Below are 17,976 nucleotides of genomic sequence, written 5' to 3' on the forward strand. Positions count from 1 at the left end.
GCTTCCGCCTCCCTTTTACAGGCTCCCCGAAGTCTTGAATGCCCAGACTTCACTTAATTGTTTGAAGCACATCTTGCTGCACAAAAATAGAGTGCACCCAAAAATGTAAAAAACCTACTGGAGAGGGTTCAGCCGGAATGGAAGACGCCTCGTGTGTTGAATTACACCACACCGAACTCACACTTCAAATCTGATTATGTCTTGTTTCCTCATACTTCACAGGTAATCCCTAGTATCAGTCAAGAGGGCATCATGGTCAGACCTTGTCAGTTACCATCCACCAGAGGGAACGGAGTCATTGCCTCAGTGACAGCTACAGGGAACCGGATGCGTCAACATGGAAATGATCCACACAAATTCTTTTTGTATTATAACAAATTCGCATAACACTGAGCAAAAACACTCTTTCTACAAATGAAACCATCTGCAGATACCTTTCTCACATTGAGCGAATGTGAGAATTAGGGCAGATGGTGTTCCATGAACGCTGCCTTTATTGTTGGACTGTCCTACTTTGTATTTTCTGTTTAAAATGAATGACCTAAAAGCTCCAGATGCATCTTACAGTTATTAGGGCGGCTAAACGGAGCTCTGACCAGCTCAACATCTGGATGAAGCCACTAAGACGAACTCTACCCTTGTATCCCAGCCACTGTGCTCTTTATCCACTAAGTTTCTCCAAAGTGGGATATAAAACCTGTGTTTTGGTCCAAACAAAGTAAAATGGCTTCTTATGTCCATTGCATAAATGACTCTCTTACTGTTGCACAAGTGGCTTTTGAGTGACACGTTGTAGTATCCTCAGGTTGTACATATGTTCCTTTACTCCTCTGCATCTAGCTGCTCAGCCAGTGTGAGTGTTCCTGTAAGAATGTTAGTGTGAGTGGAATGCTTGGATGCCTGGTGTATGAGTGACTTGAGGATGGGCTGAGCAGCTAGGAGGTTGCTCATGGTGAAGCTTATTGTATCTACATCTAAGAACTTAATAAACTTCATCTAATTCTACCTGGCCACGTCTACAGCGTCTACTTGTGACTCCTGAACATGTGGGACCAGCCCACTAAATTTATGGCGACTAGGATGGGATAGGGATGGGAGTGGGTTTTTAGTCCCATCACCCCATGTTACAGATACTTTATCTCTGCCTAGGGATTGGAGTGGGTTTTTAGTCCCATCACCCCTCGCTCATTTTGAATGGGTATTAGCCCCATTTCTCTGCTTAAAGGGAGTGTCAGTCCCACCTTTGTTATTTGTGTGTTGGGTGTCAGTCCCTTCACTTCGATGTTCGTTGTCGTGTGTGTGGGTTGTCATCTTTTGATGCCACACTGCTGCATTCTGTTTTTCATGCTGCACAATTCCTTTTGTGTTAGTCCCATGCAATGTTATTTGTACATTTGGGTGTCAGTCCCAAACAATTTTTCACTTGGGTTTTAGTCCCATAGTGTCCCTCACATGAGGGGTGGCGTATTGGGTTTTAGCCACAGTCTTCTCACGTGAGAAGTACTTTCTTGGGTGTCGTTCCACCCATTGTATTCTAGTCTGGGGTTATGCTTTCCCCTCACTTCTGTCATGTTTGTCTTGCTCACTTGTATGTGAGCGCTTCTTTCACTTCTTACATATTTTTTATTCATTATTAAAGGAGGAGGATAGTGTTAATGTTTTTCTATCTCTTTCTTTGCTTGATTGTCTGTTTTCCCTCTTGTGATGTGTTGTCACCATCATCCCTGGGTTTACAGATTTTTTGCTACGATTATATATTTTTACTGTGTATAATTTTTCTCTTCATAGTTATTTTCTCTTTTGTTTTTCATTTCGAGAGGAAGAGGATAATGTAGTATCCTCAGGTTGTACATATGTTCCTTTACTCCTCTGCATCTAGCTGCTCAGGCAGTGTGAGTGTTCCGGTTAGAATGTTAGTGTGAGTGGAATGCTTGGGTGCCTGGTGTATGAGTGTTGTGAGTTGAGGATGGGCTGAGCAGCTAGGAGGTTGCTCTTGGTGGGGCTTATTGTATCTACATCTAAGAACTTAATAAACTACATCTAATTCTACCTGGCCACGTCTACAGCGTCTACTTGTAACTCCTGAACATGTGGGACCAGCCGACTACACATGTGTTTCCACCTATTTTACCAAGTGTAGCTTTTTTGACTCGCACCACAACTGCGTGGTCTCTCAGTTGTCCAAGTATCACGCTTCGTTGTACAGAGACCACAAACTGATGCGCTAGTCATTGGATCCTGCCGCCATCAGTCTGTCGCTTGGCGTGTGACAATCTGAGAACGTCACACAGTGCACGGTGGTGGTGTGGTAGTCTAACACGGCCAGGTGCTTGAGACTCTTCCAGCCAAAGATCCGGAGTCAAGATCCCGCCGTCCGTTGCTATGATTTTACCATCTTGTCGGACGGCGACATCGGCTACTCCAGGATTAGTGAGTGTGACACTTTTGTAAACCTGTAGGAGCTGCTGCTCATCCAAGCGCCAGATGCTGAGCGCTGTGTTGGAGGATGCTGTTGAGGCTTTCATCTTTTTTATGGAATTTAAAGTAGCCAACTTGAGGGCTTTAGTTGTCCCATTTTAATAGTAGTTTTGGTCTGACGTTGTGTGTCCTCAAGTGGCTGCTGCTGGCTTTCGCCCTGCTCATCATTCCTCAAACCTCTGTAGTCATTTTTAAGTTTCGCCTGCACAGCGCTTGCACTGTGCTTGAGAAATCTATTGTTTTTACTATAAACTTAAAAGAGACGTCCATCCCACCTCCTCTCTTTCCTAGTTTCTCATTGATTCCTGTACTTGTCACTTTTTCTCCATTTCTATTGTCTGTAGCATATTTTCCTGCATTTACCAATGCTTGCTACTCGTCTGCTTCTCTTATCAGTTTCCCGCTGCCGAAATACAGTTTAACATCCGCTTTGGTGGAACTATAGTTTCACAAGTTTTGCCTTTTACTCTTGCAGCATTTATATAACAATTTATCACCTGGAGAGGTTAAGTGATTTGCATAGGCTCACAGGATGTTGCGCGTCTCCTGCCGAGACTCGAACTGGGATCCCCAGCACTCAAGTCAGCAGCTCTGGCTGCTGCGCCACATCCTCTCCTCTCCCATGATTTCGGTCAGGAAGCTCCTTCCTTCTCCCGGGCGATGATTGATTAAAACAGCTCTTTATTCAGTACATAGGCGGAACCAATGCATTAACAATGCTTGTTTCCCATACATTGTCCCTATGGGCCATGGGAGATGGTAGCCCTCCTCTGGATTTCATCTGTGAATCAGATGGATGACATGAGGTTCATAATCACCCTTGCTTCTGAGGGTTCGCACACTTATACTGTATGTTACATCAGTAAGAATTAGTAAAAAGTTTATGTAATATGGCTTCTTTTGTACTGCTACAAATTGATTATAATCATTGTTTATTTTTAGGTAATTCCCTTTTCTTTTGATGCTTATGCTTTAAACTCTGTCCACGGGTGCAGCAGGTATTAAATAAAATTTTGCAGCTCCATTAAGAGTGCACAGGTAATCCCTAAGTCTGGCGCAAAAAAATTAGATTGCGCCTGATTAGGGGGTTACAAATAGTGGAAGTTTACCACAGTCCAGAGTTTCCCTGTTCAGATTTCGCCAGGACTAACCAGACAATATTTACATGTGGAAAGCAGATGAAAAAGAAACCCACATGCTGTAGTTTGTGTACAAAGTCCAACACTGCATGTTATACCTCATTCAGACCACCTTATCTCAGAAGTCTTCAGTAATTTTGCACTGTGATAATAATGCACTCGACTATATACGTTTTACCACATTAAAAATGACTGCACAGCTTAGTGGAACTCAAGATGACCCTAGTCACTGTTGTTTGCAAAAGCAAGAATGTGTTGGTAATATAAAAATTTATTGATTGCAGAAAAACCCTTGAAGATCGTTTGAAAGTTGAAGAAAAGCTTGGAACGCTGAATGTTTCTGACACTGCTGTAGGCAGCAAACAGTTGACTTTCACATTGAAGAAGGTAAGTGAAAACTGATATGCTGCTTAACATGTCATGATGCCTTGATGAACATACTTCAACTTTATCCTTAACCCCTTCGCCGCGGCACGCATTTTGCCGGAGCACGGGGAGTGTGGGGGTTGAGCGTGGCACTTCCGTGCTCATGACGGAACCACGCCGCCCGTGACTCATGACGGCGTGGTTCCGTCACGGCCCGCCCGCTCATTAATTCGCCCGCACAGGCTGGAAATTAATGCCGCGTGGGCGGAGCGGCAACCGCATGACGGAACCACGCCGTCATGAGCACATGCCGCCCGTGGCTCATGACGACGTGGTTCCATCATGCGCATGCAAGAGGTTAACATTTAAGTGACGGTCGCTGCCCCTTTTAGAGTGGGATCTCCATCATTCAGTTACTCTGTCCAGAATCAGCATGTGTCGCATGGTGTTCTTGGGTAGGGAAAACGCATAGTATTCCCAAAACACTGGGAGTGGACTCCCTACACATTAAGGTCATTGTTCTTTTGGATTTTAAGAAACAAACTCCAAATTTAGGAGTTTGTTTCATAAAGAAACTATGCGCGTGAGTGCAACAAACCGTGCATGCTAAGCAAAGTTCAGTGCCTTAAGTGATGGCGCATCACCAGCAGCTTTTCTGAAGGCACAGAGATCTCTGCCTTTCTAGTAGGATTCTTTAAATTTGTCTGCCGGTCTGCCTCTAAGGGACCATAGGCCATGGACTTTGCCGACCTATTGACTCCGTGAGGAGCTTACCATGAATCTAAATTACTCCGAAAGTTTATATAATGACCACATTTCCATGCTTGTTACATCACTGCAGATATTAAACAGACAAGCTCCACACAGTACAAGTAAAATTAACACTAAACAAATCTATAAAACTATACTATAGTTACTGTCTACAGCTATCTTGCAATTCTACTGATATTGAGGTTCCAATGTGTTGTTAGAGTGTAGTCAGATAGGGGTCAGAAGACGTTGACGAACAGAAGATAACAAATTTGGCACAGTTACGCTGAGTATCTCTTGTTGATAGCCATGTAAGATGCCAAAATGCTTGGAAGTTACAATGGCTACATCTGTTTATAGTTTATCCATGAAATTTGTCAAATGTTTTTTGCACGTTATACAGTTGCACTTTGGGTTTCTAGTGTTATCCATTATAGTCATGTTCGTAGGTATTTACATTTTATTGAATTGTATTCAGTATTGTTTTTTAACATACTATGTATTAACATACTAAGATATCTAGTGTGTATATGCAGATGTGCAGAGTGTGATCAAATATTCTTATGGCTACTGCTAACTGCAGATTCCTCACCTTTATTTAGACTACCACATGGACAATACTGGATCCAGAATCTTTTGTACAGCAGTGCTTCCACACGCTGGAAGGTAGGACCATGTGGCTTCGAGTTGACTTCCGTCCGTTTGGAAATGTTGACTGGAGCCACATCTAGTGCAATCTGTGAGCGGACCTCAGTTCCATTCTTTCTGCACCTTTGAACTTGGATCTGGAGCTCCACTCCCTTTTTAGGTCTCGGCTTCGAGACCTATTGTGACTGAGTTCACTCTCAACGGAGCCAGAGCGGTGAACGAGCGCCGATTGCATCTCGTGGACGCGCACGCCGAGCCTCCTGGAGCCGTGCACATCTCTTGCTCTTCACCCTTCCGTGAGTGCTTCACACTCACGGAAGCACACACTCACGCACGCACGCATGCATACACACACACACACACACACACACACACACACACACACCCTCCCTCTCTGCCGCCCCCCCTCGACCCCCACTCACCGGGCTCTTTCCCTCGCAGCGGGTCAGTCATGGCAGCAGGCAGACTCGGTGTCTTCTCCAGGCATCTTCAGGTGATGTGCACGCCCACGCTGCGTCTCGTGCGCGCCCACCACGCTGTTTCGCGCCCGTTGATCCTCAGCTTGTTGCTTACAGCCAGTGGGTTGAACTTGAATGTACTCGACAAAATATCCTTATATAACTAAAAAGTGAGCATCATCTTCATCTCACGTTTGTAAAGGTAACCATGAACACCAACTGTGTTAAAATATATTGAATACGATAGATCACCTTCCACTCGCCCTTACATATACTTTAAATTCCTTATTCATATTATTAGAACAAAGCAACGCAGAAGATAATTTTTTGTTGTCTGTGGGTGGGGAGATGGGGTTAGCACTCTCTGCCCTCTTTTCCTATCATTGACTCTTTGGCGCCTATAGGAAAAACCCAAGCTGCTTATACTTTAGAGGAATTCTGCATAAGGATTATTATAGTGTGAGTGCAGAGTGCGCACAGTTCAGAGTGCGCAGAGTGTGAAGTAGTGAGTGCAGAGTGTGAGTGCAGAGTGTGAAGTAGTGAGTGCAGAGTGAGTAGTAGTGAGTGCAGAGTGAGTGAGCAGAGTGTGAGTGCAGAGTGTGAAGTAGTGAGTGCAGAGTGTGAATGCAGCATGCAGAGTAGTGAGTGCAGAGTAGTGAGTGCAGAGTAGTGAGTGCAGAGTAGTGAGTGCAGAGTGTGAGTAGTGAGTGCAGAGTGTGAGTAGTGAGTGCAGAGTAGTGAGTGCAGAGTGTGAGTAGTGAGTGCAGAGTGCAGAGTAGTGAGTGCAGAGTAGTGAGTGCAGAGTAGTGAGTGCAGAGTAGTGAGTGCAGAGTAGTGAGTGCAGAGTAGTGAGTAGTGAGTGCAGAGTAGTGAGTAGTGAGTGCAGAGTAGTGAGTAGTGAGTGCAGAGTAGTGAGTAGTGAGTGCAGAGTAGTGAGTAGTAGGTAGTGAGTGCAGAGTAGTGAGTGCAGAGTAGTGAGTGCAGAGTAGTGAGTGCAGAGTAGTGAGTGCAGAGTAGTGAGTGCAGAGTAGTGAATAGTGAGTAGTGAATTGCGAGTAGTGAATTGCGAGTAGTGAATAGTGAGTAGTGAGTGCAGAGTAGTGAATAGTGAGTAGTGAGTGCAGAGTAGTGAGTAGTGAGTGCAGAGTAGTGAGTGCAGATTGCAGAGTAGTGAGTGCAGAGTAGTGAGTAGTGAATAGTGAGTAGTGAGTGCGAGTAGTGAATAGTGAGTAGTGAGTGCAGAGTAGTGAGTAGTGAGTGCAGAGTAGTGAGTAGTGAGTGCCGAGTAGTGAGTGCAGAGTAGTGAGTAGTGAGTGCCGAGTAGTGAGTGCAGAGTAGTGAGTAGTGAGTGCCGAGTAGTGAGTGCAGAGTAGTGAGTAGTGAGTGCCGAGTAGTGAGTGCAGAGTAGTGAGTAGTGAGTGCCGAGTAGTGAGTGCAGAGTAGTGAGTAGTGAGTGCCGAGTAGTGACTGCAGAGTAGTGAGTGCAGAGTAGTGAGTGCAGAGTAGTGAGTGCAGAGTAGTGAGTGCAGAGTAGTGAGTGCAGAGTAGTGAGTGCAGAGTAGTGAATAGTGAGTAGTGAGTGCGAGTAGTGAATAGTGAATAGTGAGTAGTGAGTGCAGAGTGTGAGTAGTGAGTGCACATTGCAGAGTAGTGAGTGCAGAGTAGTGAGTGCAGAGTAGTGAGTGCAGAGTAGTGAGTGCAGAGTAGTGAGTGCAGAGTAGTGAGTGCAGATTGCAGAGTAGTGAGTGCAGAGTAGTGAGTGAGTGCAGAGTAGTGAGTGAGTGCAGAGTAGTGAGTGAGTGCAGAGTAGTGAGTGCAGAGTAGTGAGTGAGTGCAGAGTAGTGAGTAGTGAGTGTAGAGTAGTGAGTGCAGATTGCAGAGTAGTGAGTGCAGAGTAGTGAGTGCAGAGTAGTGAGTGCAGAGTAGTGAGTGCAGAGTAGTGAGTGCAGAGTAGTGAGTGCAGATTGCAGAGTAGTGAGTGCAGAGTAGTGAGTAGTGAGTGCAGAGTAGTGAGTAGTGAGTGCAGAGTAGTGAGTAGTGAGTGTAGAGTAGTGAGTAGTGAGTGTAGAGTAGTGAGTGTAGAGTAGTGAGTGCAGAGTAGTGAGTAGTGAGTGTAGAGTAGTGAGTAGTGAGTGTAGAGTAGTGAGTGTAGAGTAGTGAGTGTAGAGTAGTGAGTGCAGAGTAGTGAGTGCAGAGTAGTGAGTGCAGAGTAGTGAGTGCAGAGTAGTGAGTGCAGAGTAGTGAGTGCAGATTGCAGAGTAGTGAGTGCAGAGTAGTGAGTAGTGAGTAGTGAATAGTGAGTAGTGAGTAGTGAATAGTGAGTAGTGAGTAGTGAATAGTGAGTAGTGAGTGTAGAGTAGTGAGTGCAGAGTAGTGAGTAGTGAGTGGTGAATAGTGAGTAGTGAATAGTGAGTAGTGAGTAGTGAGTAGTGAATAGTGAGTAGTGAGTGCAGAGTAGTGAGTAGTGAGTGCAGAGTAGTGAGTGCAGATTGCAGAGTAGTGAGTGCAGATTGCAGAGTAGTGAGTGCAGATTGCAGAGTAGTGAGTGCAGATTGCAGAGTAGTGAGTGCAGAGTAGTGAGTGCAGAGTAGTGAGTGCAGAGTAGTGAGTGCAGAGTAGTGAGTGCAGAGCAGTGAGTGGTGAGTGCAGAGTGTGAGTAGTGAGTGCAGAGCAGTGAGTGGTGAGTGCAGAGTGTGAGTAGTGAGTGCAGAGTGTGAGTAGTGAGTGCAGAGTGTGAGTAGTGAGTGCAGAGTGTGAGTAGTGAGTGCAGAGTGTGAGTAGTGAGTGCAGAGTGTGAGTAGTGAGTGCAGAGTGTGAGTGCAGAGTGCAGAGTAGTGAGTGCAGAGTAGTGAGTGCAGAGTAGTGAGTGCAGAGTAGTGAGTGCAGAGTAGTGAGTGCAGAGTAGTGAGTGCAGAGTAGTGAGTGCAGAGTAGTGAGTGCAGAGTAGTGAGTGCAGAGTAGTGAGTGCAGAGTAGTGAGTGCAGAGTAGTGAGTAGTGAGTGCAGAGTAGTGAGTAGTGAGTGCAGAGTAGTGAGTAGTAGGTAGTGAGTGCAGAGTAGTGAGTGCAGAGTAGTGAGTGCAGAGTAGTGAGTAGTAGGTAGTGAGTAGTGAGTGCAGAGTAGTGAGTGCAGAGTAGTGAGTAGTAGGTAGTGAGTAGTGAGTGCAGAGTAGTGAGTGCAGAGTAGTGAGTAGTGAGTGCAGAGTAGTGAGTGCAGAGTAGTGAGTAGTGAGTGCAGAGTAGTGAGTGCAGAGTAGTGAGTAGTAGGTAGTGAGTAGTGAGTGCAGAGTAGTGAGTAGTAGGTAGTGAGTAGTGAGTAGTAGGTAGTGAGTAGTGAGTGCAGAGTAGTGAGTGCAGAGTAGTGAGTAGTGAGTGCAGAGTAGTGAGTGCAGAGTAGTGAGTAGTGAGTGCAGAGTAGTGAGTGCAGAGTAGTGAGTGCAGAGTAGTGAGTAGTGAGTGCAGAGTAGTGAGTGCAGATTGCAGAGTAGTGAGTGCAGATTGCAGAGTAGTGAGTGCAGAGTAGTGAGTGCAGAGTAGTGAGTGCAGAGTAGTGAGTAGTGAGTGCAGAGTAGTGAGTAGTGAGTGCAGAGTAGTGAGTGCAGAGTAGTGAGTAGTGAGTGCAGAGTAGTGAGTAGTGAGTGCAGAGTAGTGAGTGCAGATTGCAGAGTAGTGAGTGCAGATTGCAGAGTAGTGAGTGCAGAGTAGTGAGTGCAGAGTAGTGAGTGCAGAGTAGTGAGTAGTGAGTGCAGAGTAGTGAGTAGTGAGTAGTGAGTAGTGAGTAGTGAGTAGTGAGTGCAGAGCAGTGAGTGCAGAGCAGTGAGTGCAGAGTAGTGAGTAGTGAGTGCAGAGTAGTGAGTGCAGAGTAGTGAGTAGTGAGTGCAGAGTAGTGAGTAGTGAGTGCAGAGTAGTGAGTGCAGATTGCAGAGTAGTGAGTGCAGATTGCAGAGTAGTGAGTGCAGAGTAGTGAGTGCAGAGTAGTGAGTGCAGAGTAGTGAGTAGTGAGTGCAGAGTAGTGAGTGCAGATTGCAGAGTAGTGAGTGCAGAGCAGTGAGTGCAGAGCAGTGAGTGCAGAGTAGTGAGTAGTGAGTGCAGAGTAGTGAGTGCAGAGTAGTGAGTAGTGAGTGCAGAGTAGTGAGTAGTGAGTGCAGAGTAGTGAGTGCAGATTGCAGAGTAGTGAGTGCAGAGTGCAGAGTAGTGAGTGCAGAGTAGTGAGTGCAGAGTAGTGAGTGCAGAGTAGTGAGTAGTGAGTGCAGAGTAGTGAGTAGTGAGTAGTGAGTAGTGAGTAGTGAGTAGTGAGTGCAGAGCAGTGAGTGCAGAGCAGTGAGTGCAGAGTAGTGAGTAGTGAGTGCAGAGTAGTGAGTGCAGAGTAGTGAGTGCAGAGTAGTGAGTGCAGAGTAGTGAGTGCAGAGTAGTGAGTGCAGAGTAGTGAGTAGTGAGTAGTGAGTAGTGAGTAGTGAGTAGTGAGTAGTGAGCAGTGAGTGCAGAGCAGTGAGTGCAGAGCAGTGAGTGCAGAGTAGTGAGTAGTGAGTGCAGAGTAGTGAGTGCAGAGTAGTGAGTGCAGAGTAGTGAGTGCAGAGTAGTGAGTGCAGAGTAGTGAGTGCAGAGTAGTGAGTAGTGAGTAGTGAGTAGTGAGTAGTGAGTAGTGAGTAGTGAGTGCAGAGCAGTGAGTGCAGAGCAGTGAGTGCAGAGCAGTGAGTGCAGAGCAGTGAGTGCAGAGCAGTGAGTGCAGAGTGCAGAGCAGTGAGTAGTGAGTGCAGAGTAGTGAGTGCAGAGCAGTGAGTAGTGAGTGCAGAGTAGTGAGTGCAGAGTAGTGAGTGCAGAGTAGTGAGTAGTGAGTGCAGAGTAGTGAGTAGTGAGTAGTGAGTAGTGAGTAGTGAGTGCAGAGCAGTGAGTGCAGAGCAGTGAGTGCAGAGTAGTGAGTAGTGAGTGCAGAGTAGTGAGTGCAGAGTAGTGAGTGCAGAGTAGTGAGTGCAGAGTAGTGAGTGCAGAGTAGTGAGTGCAGAGTAGTGAGTGCAGAGTAGTGAGTAGTGAGTAGTAGGTAGTGAGTAGTAGGTAGTGAGTAGTGAGTAGTAGGTAGTGAGTAGTAGGTAGTGAGTAGTGAGTAGTGAGCAGTGAGTGCAGAGCAGTGAGTGCAGAGCAGTGAGTGCAGAGCAGTGAGTGCAGAGCAGTGAGTGCAGAGCAGTGAGTGCAGAGCAGTGAGTGGTGAGTGCAGAGTAGTGAGTAGTGAGTGCAGAGTAGTGAGTGCAGAGCAGTGAGTAGTGAGTGCAGAGTAGTGAGTGCAGAGCAGTGAGTAGTGAGTGCAGAGTAGTGAGTGCAGAGCAGTGAGTAGTGAGTGCAGAGTAGTGAGTGCAGAGCAGTGAGTAGTGAGTGCAGAGCAGTGAGCAGTGAGTGCAGAGTAGTGAGTGCAGAGCAGTGAGTAGTGAGTGCAGAGCAGTGAGTAGTGAGTGCAGAGCAGTGAGTGCAGAGCAGTGAGTGCAGAGCAGTGAGTGCAGAGCAGTGAGTGGTGAGTGCAGAGTAGTGAGTAGTGAGTGCAGAGTAGTGAGTGCAGAGCAGTGAGTAGTGAGTGCAGAGCAGTGAGTAGTGAGTGCAGAGTAGTGAGTGCAGAGCAGTGAGTAGTGAGTGCAGAGCAGTGAGTAGTGAGTGCAGAGTAGTGAGTGCAGAGCAGTGAGTAGTGAGTGCAGAGCAGTGAGTAGTGAGTGCAGAGCAGTGAGTGCAGAGTAGTGAGTGCAGAGCAGTGAGTGCAGAGTAGTGAGTGCAGAGCAGTGAGTGCAGAGTAGTGAGTGCAGAGCAGTGAGTGCAGAGCAGTGAGTGCAGAGCAGTGAGTGCAGAGCAGTGAGTGCAGAGCAGTGAGTGCAGAGCAGTGAGTGCAGAGCAGTGAGTGCAGAGTAGTGAGTGCAGAGTAGTGAGTGCAGAGTAGTGAGTGCAGAGTAGTGAGTGCAGAGTAGTGAGTGCAGAGTAGTGAGTGCAGAGTAGTGAGTGCAGAGTAGTGAGTGCAGAGTAGTGAGTGCAGAGCAGTGAGTGCAGAGCAGTGAGTGCAGAGCAGTGAGTAGTGGGTGCAGATTAGTGAGTAGTGGGTGCAGAGTAGTGAGTAGTGGGTGCAGAGTAGTGAGTAGTGAGTAGTGAGTGCAGAGTAGTGAGTAGTGAGTGCAGAGTAGTGAGTAGTGAGTGCAGAGTAGTGAGTAGTGAGTGCAGAGTAGTGAGTAGTGAGTGCAGAGTAGTGAGTACTGAGTGCAGAGCAGTGAGTAGTGAGTGCAGAGCAGTGAGTGCAGAGCAGTGAGTGCAGAGCAGTGAGTGCAGAGCAGTGAGTGCAGAGCAGTGAGTGCAGAGCAGTGAGTGGTGAGTGCAGAGCAGTGAGTGGTGAGTGCAGAACAGTGAGTAGTGAGTGCAGAGCAGTGAGTGGTGAGTGCAGAGCAGTGAGTGGTGAGTGCAGAGTAGTGAGTAGTGAGTGCAGAGTAGTGAGTGCAGAGCAGTGAGTAGTGAGTGCAGAGCAGTGAGTAGTGAGTGCAGAGCAGTGAGTAGTGAGTGCAGAGCAGTGAGTAGTGAGTGCAGAGCAGTGAGTAGTGAGTGCAGAGCAGTGAGTAGTGAGTGCAGAGCAGTGAGTAGTGAGTGCAGAGCAGTGAGTAGTGAGTGCAGAGCAGTGAGTAGTGAGTGCAGAGCAGTGAGTAGTGAGTGCAGAGCAGTGAGTGCAGAGCAGTGAGTAGTGAGTGCAGAGCAGTGAGTGCAGAGCAGTGAGTGCAGAGCAGTGAGTGCAGAGCAGTGAGTGCAGAGCAGTGAGTGCAGAGCAGTGAGTGCAGAGCAGTGAGTGCAGAGTGAGTGTGCAGAGGCAGAGTGGTGTGTGCTGTTGAGTGCAGAGTGCTGTGTATTGGCAATGTAAATGACAATGCCATCTATTTATGATTTAAAGAAAAAAAAGAAATGTCATGAGCAATGCCAATAGCTCCACCTTTAATGATGCCGAGACCATTGCATTGTAAATGCTTGTTCCTCGTCTGTTTGACAAGATTTTTTCTTTTAAAATTCTTACCAGGGGCGTGGCCAAGATGGCAGAGTTAGGTGTGCTTCTTGCTCCTACGCCGTCCAGGCCTTTCACAGCGATTCCTAGAGGGGCAACAAGCCCAGGGCTGACATCGCCTGCACCAGTCCGAAGGACAACGGTCCTCTGGAAAAGCGTGAGGGGCCCTAGCTCATAACGGCGCCTTATTTGGCCATGGCGCTGGGCTGGAGCAGCGCGCTGCCTTCAGCTATCATGGCGGCTGCATAATACGCTTCAGTCCGTAAATCTCCTCTCTGTCTGTCCCTGAGTAAGCAATCTGTGGCATACCGTGCCAAGACTTACTGGGGGTGTGCCTCCCCTGTGGCAAGGGCCTGACTCTGCACCCAGGCTCCCTCCAACCCCTTGGCAGAGTCCTCGCGGGTGCCGCCTCTTGGCCGCCTCTTTGCCGCCTCTTGGCCTACAGCATGGAGATTGGCTATGTTACCGCCTCAGCCTAGACCCCACGCCTCAGTGGCTACGCGCGGTGTCCTGGGCCCTATCATCCAGGAATCCTTTGTCGGTCATTCCAGGGGGACGGAGGCAGTGCTTTGCGGCAGGGCTCCCTAGCCTCTGCCAACAACAGTGTCACATCGATAGGGGGCTGCAGCCCGGAGCCCCGCGTGCTGATCCTGAGGTGCCTGTGGCCCGGGCAGTGTTGGCAGAGCTGCAGCTTGGTGAGTGTGCAGTGCGCGGTGTTGCAGGCTCTTTGCTGAGGATGGGCTCCCACATTTAACGAATCTGAGTACACTGCATGCCAGACAGCACTGAAAGGGAGTGAGATGGCTGAAGACTCAGGCCCTGCCTTGAGGGGCCAGCGCATAGATAGATCTCCTTCATTCTGCCCCAGCTGATGACTCCCTGCTGAGCTACTGCATACACCCAGAGCTCTTAGACACATTGCTGTCCAGCAAACGCTACCCATGTGTGTTTATCCGCAGACAGTTCCCTGAGGCTGGCCCCTCCAGCTACCGATCACCGGGACACGAGGTATTCATTCCCATACACAGTGCAGGAGACAATACCGATGAGAGTGGAGGCGCCTTATTCTGCAGGCCAGCACACAAACTGACCTGTTTCATTGTGAGGCAATTAACAGACCTCCGAGGAGCCTTTATCCACATTGGAGGTCTTGAAAACTTGCTACCCCAAAAACACCCTCTGATTTGCACCACGTCAGCGCTGGCTATCAGTTAACATCTACTGTGACTTCACCACCCCACCGCTGACACCCCCCCGTCCCCCTCCCCCCCCGCCCTCCCTCCGGGGACAGTCCCTTCCATCCATCAACCTCTGGGGCATAGCATTGAGATCACTCTGACCCTGTCCCTTCCAGCCATGGTTGCCGCCAAAAATAAGCGAAACCAATCGGTGCTGGAGATGTTTACCGGTTCCACTCTGAATCTCAGCCAAATACGCAACCTCCTCATCACAGTCTCCCATGTAGTCTGACCCAGAGGAGGGGGCCCAGAATGTGACCAGGTTCCGGGGACCTGGGCGTTCCTAACCTCTTTCTTTTACCCTCTAAAGACTTATATCCAAGACCTCAGAAAGAATCTCTCTCAGGATTTATTTTTGGTTTGAATTTTTTTATTAGGGTTTTCTGCATATCCAGGATAGGGCGCAATACAATCAACATAGATGCAATCATTACATGACAATACAGTTGTGGTACGAAGACGACAGGTTGGCTTATGCTCCCAGAATGTGTCCGTCATGTATGAAGTTCCTGAGTTCGTCAGTGGGCTATCGTAAAGTAGGATGCCATGTCATAGTGCACCTAATCCTGTGGTCGGTATGATCACGGGGTTGTGAGGGGCTGTTTCCCACCGACAGCGTTCCACCCTATGCAGTTTATGCCAACAGTGATGTGTACGTGTAACTTGTCAGACTCAAACTTGCCGACTGAAACTGAACTGGGATCCGCGGGAGGGGGGGGGGGCTTCCCCCGCGGGGTGTGGGGGAAAGGAGGGAGAGGAGGGAAGCGGGAGGGAGGGACAGCGGCAAGAGCGGGGGCGTAACGCTATAGGGCGACGCCCCAGTGGGCATCGCCCGGTGAGAACTGCTAGTGCGTGTCATAGGGGAGGGTTAGCACGTTAACGGGGGAAGGAGCCGTGGCCGCGGGTATGGATCACTGCCACTGGGTGGGTCGTCGCGATGCGTCCGCTACCCTACAGGGGCACTATGTGTGTGGTATTGGTTGCGTTCGTGGGCTGGGGTCTCGAGGGGGGTCGTCAGGCTGGGGCTGTGTCGGTTCCGGGGTGTCGTGAACTGTCGTTTCGTGTTTAAACTGTATCAGTAGGTGTGCCTATTCCATAGAGATAGGGTGTTTGCGTGTCCCTTGTACCTCTTCATCCCTCAGAATCTCCTCCTCCGCCGCACCCCATTTGTTTACGGCTCCCACCTAGGCCGCTTCCGGCGGCCCAGTCGGGGCCCTCCAGTGCATGGCTATATTCCGTTTGGCCAGGAGAATGGCCAAAGATGCGAATCGCCATTGCAGCTTCTCGGATTTCTTCCTTTTAGAGATACCCAGGGCGCAGGCCTCCCAGGTGGCGATATGTTGCAGGTGTACTAGCGCATGCAGCGTTTGGTATACCTTGTTCCAGTATGCTTGCCTGGACGGGCAGTCCCAAAACATATGGTGAAAGGTAGCATTCTGCGCCCGACAACGGGGGCAACGGAATTCCGTGTCGGTGTAGTATTTATGCAGCTTGTCGGGCTTCAGGTGGGCTCGGTGTAAAATGTTGAATTGAATATTTTTAAAGCGGGCGTTCCGGGAGACTTTTTTGGGGTATTCAAGCGCCTGTTTCCACTCCGTATCGTGAAGAACACGTCCTATGTCGTCCTCCCAGGGCTGTCCCAGCTTATCTAGAGGAGTTTCCGTGAGTTCCCAAATGGCCTTACAGTGCCACGTCACCAGATGTCTGCCCGTGCCCATGCACAGGATTGTGTGTAGCACAGGGTGTGTTGGGGGTTCTCCCGCTTGAGAGTCCCAGTATTCCCGGCTGCTGTCTATCAATTGTCTGTGCGTGAGGAATTGCCCGGGAGGGAGGTCGTGCCATTCGATCAGTTGCTAGAATGTCTTCAGTTGTCCTTCCTGGAATAGGGTTTCCATTTCTGATACCCCACTATCTGTCGACGTCTGCAGATCCCTGTCGGTGTAGTAGCCCTCATTCCGGGGGAAGCCCACTAGGGGGAGAAGCGGGGAGTATAGCGGCCGTTCTTTGGATAGTCTATGAACGCGCATTATGCACTTACGGGCCACGGCGACGTGCACCGGGTGCGTGCGGTCCGGCTTGGAGCCTGGCATCAGGAGCCGTCTGAGGAGGGGGAGAGGTAGCTCCCTGTTGTCAGTGACCGTCCCTCCCATCGGAATCCCCGCCATCCAATAGGACAACCACTGGAGTTGCGCTGCTAAGAAGTATGATTGGAAGGAAGGAGCTCCCAGGCCACCACTTGTAGTGGGGAGCTGCAGAGTGCGTAGGGCTACCCTATGGCGCCCGTTCCCACAGATCAATGTTGTGAGGAGCGTGTCCAGTTCTCTGAAGAAGGACCGGGGCGGGATCACAGGGAGGTTGGAGAAATGGTACAACAGTCTGGGTACCATTATCATTTTGGCTATGGCTATTTTCCCTTTTGATGCCAGGGGGAGAGTCTTCCAGAAGCCGACTGCGGACCGCAGACCCGCTAGTGCGCCACGGTGATTTCCCTCGTAAAGGTCTTCTGGGGAATGGTATAACCGCACTCCCAGATATCTGGGGCCCGCCGAACTCCATTTTAGGGTCTGATTACCTACCTGTAGATCGTGAGGTGCTAGGTCCAGGCTAAGCGGGTATATTGCTGACTTGTCCCAGTTGACTTTGAGACCTGACATGTCTCCAAACTCCTGCAGGGCACACCAGATGGGGGTGAGATCACCCGTTACGTCTCGGACGTAGACCAGTAGGTCGTCCGCGTAGAGCTAGACGCAGTGAAACACGCTCGCGATCGGGATACCCCAGCTCTTCCCCTCCTGTCTCAAACGAATGGCTAGGGGCTCCACAGCTAGTGCGACCAGAAGAGGGGAGAGAGGGCACCCTTGTCTGGTTCCTCTCTCCACTGGGATTGAGATCAGCTTACCAACTCGTATCCTAGAGGTCAGACCTCTATACAGAAGCTGGGTTATGCCAGCAGAGTGGGGCCTATCTGGATGGTCCGCAAGACAGCAAACAGGCGGGGCCAGGTTAGGGTGTCAAATGCCTTTTCTAGGTCGAAGATCAGACAGGCCGCACAAGGAAAACGGTCCGCACTTTCGTGTTGTATGTGGTACAAGTGGCACAGGTTGTGGGAGGTGCTATGGCGGGGGACGAAGCCGCACTGGTCGGGGTGTACTAACGCTGGGAGGATTTGACTGTAGCGGTCGGCTAACAACTTCCCCAGTAGTTTACAATCTGCATTCAGCAGTGTGATAGGTCTATAGGAGGCCAGAAGCATGGGGTCCCTGTGTGGTTTCGGAAATGTCACGACTATCGGAATGAGGCTGGTAGAACACCATTAGTTAAGGCTTCCCCATATACGGATGCCAGGTGGGGTGTTATGTTAGTCGCGAAGGTTTTGAGGTATTCTAGGGGAAAGCCATCCATGCCGGGCGCTTTCTTTTTGACTAGTGAGTTTATGGCGCGCTTTATGTCATGGGGTGTGATTTTGCTATCTAGGTCCTTCCTGTCAGTGGGAGATAAGACTGGCATACTCGACGGGCCTAAGAATTGAGGTAATTTGCGCAGTGTTGTCGGCGCCGGGGCGCGGTAGATCGCGGCGTAATAGTCACGGAATATGTGTAGGATGTCGAGTTGGGAGTGACGTAAGTGGCCATGCGTATCCATAAGTTCCGTGATGGGGTGCGCCATTGAGTCTTGTTTGGCCAGCCAAGGTAAAAGCGCGCCCGTTCTATTACCCTCTCTGTGTGTTCGGGTCGCATAAGCGCAGAAGTTATATTTGCGTAAGTCTCTCATGGCCTCCGCGTGCACAAGTTTCGCTGCAGTGAGTTGTACAAGTGTGGCTACCCCTTGGTCTGCATCCCTGGAAGAATCTCTATCAGGATATGCGAAATCTAAGACAAGATTAGTATTC

General features: G+C 49.2%; 1 protein-coding gene across 1 annotated transcript in view; it reads left to right on the top strand.

Moving 5' to 3' along the window:
• The window catches only part of NOL10 (nucleolar protein 10), a 742,763-nt gene that overhangs the window by 682,490 nt on the left and 42,297 nt on the right, over window positions 1-17,976 (top strand). The window contains exon 20 of the mRNA XM_086926337.1: window positions 3,902-4,004. Within this exon, the coding sequence (XP_086782463.1) occupies window positions 3,902-4,004 (103 nt within the window). The remainder of the gene's footprint in view (window positions 1-3,901; window positions 4,005-17,976) is intronic.

This window comes from Lissotriton vulgaris, chromosome 6, assembly GCF_964263255.1.
Source record: "Lissotriton vulgaris chromosome 6, aLisVul1.2, whole genome shotgun sequence".
NCBI classification, from domain to species: Eukaryota; Metazoa; Chordata; class Amphibia; order Caudata; family Salamandridae; genus Lissotriton; species Lissotriton vulgaris.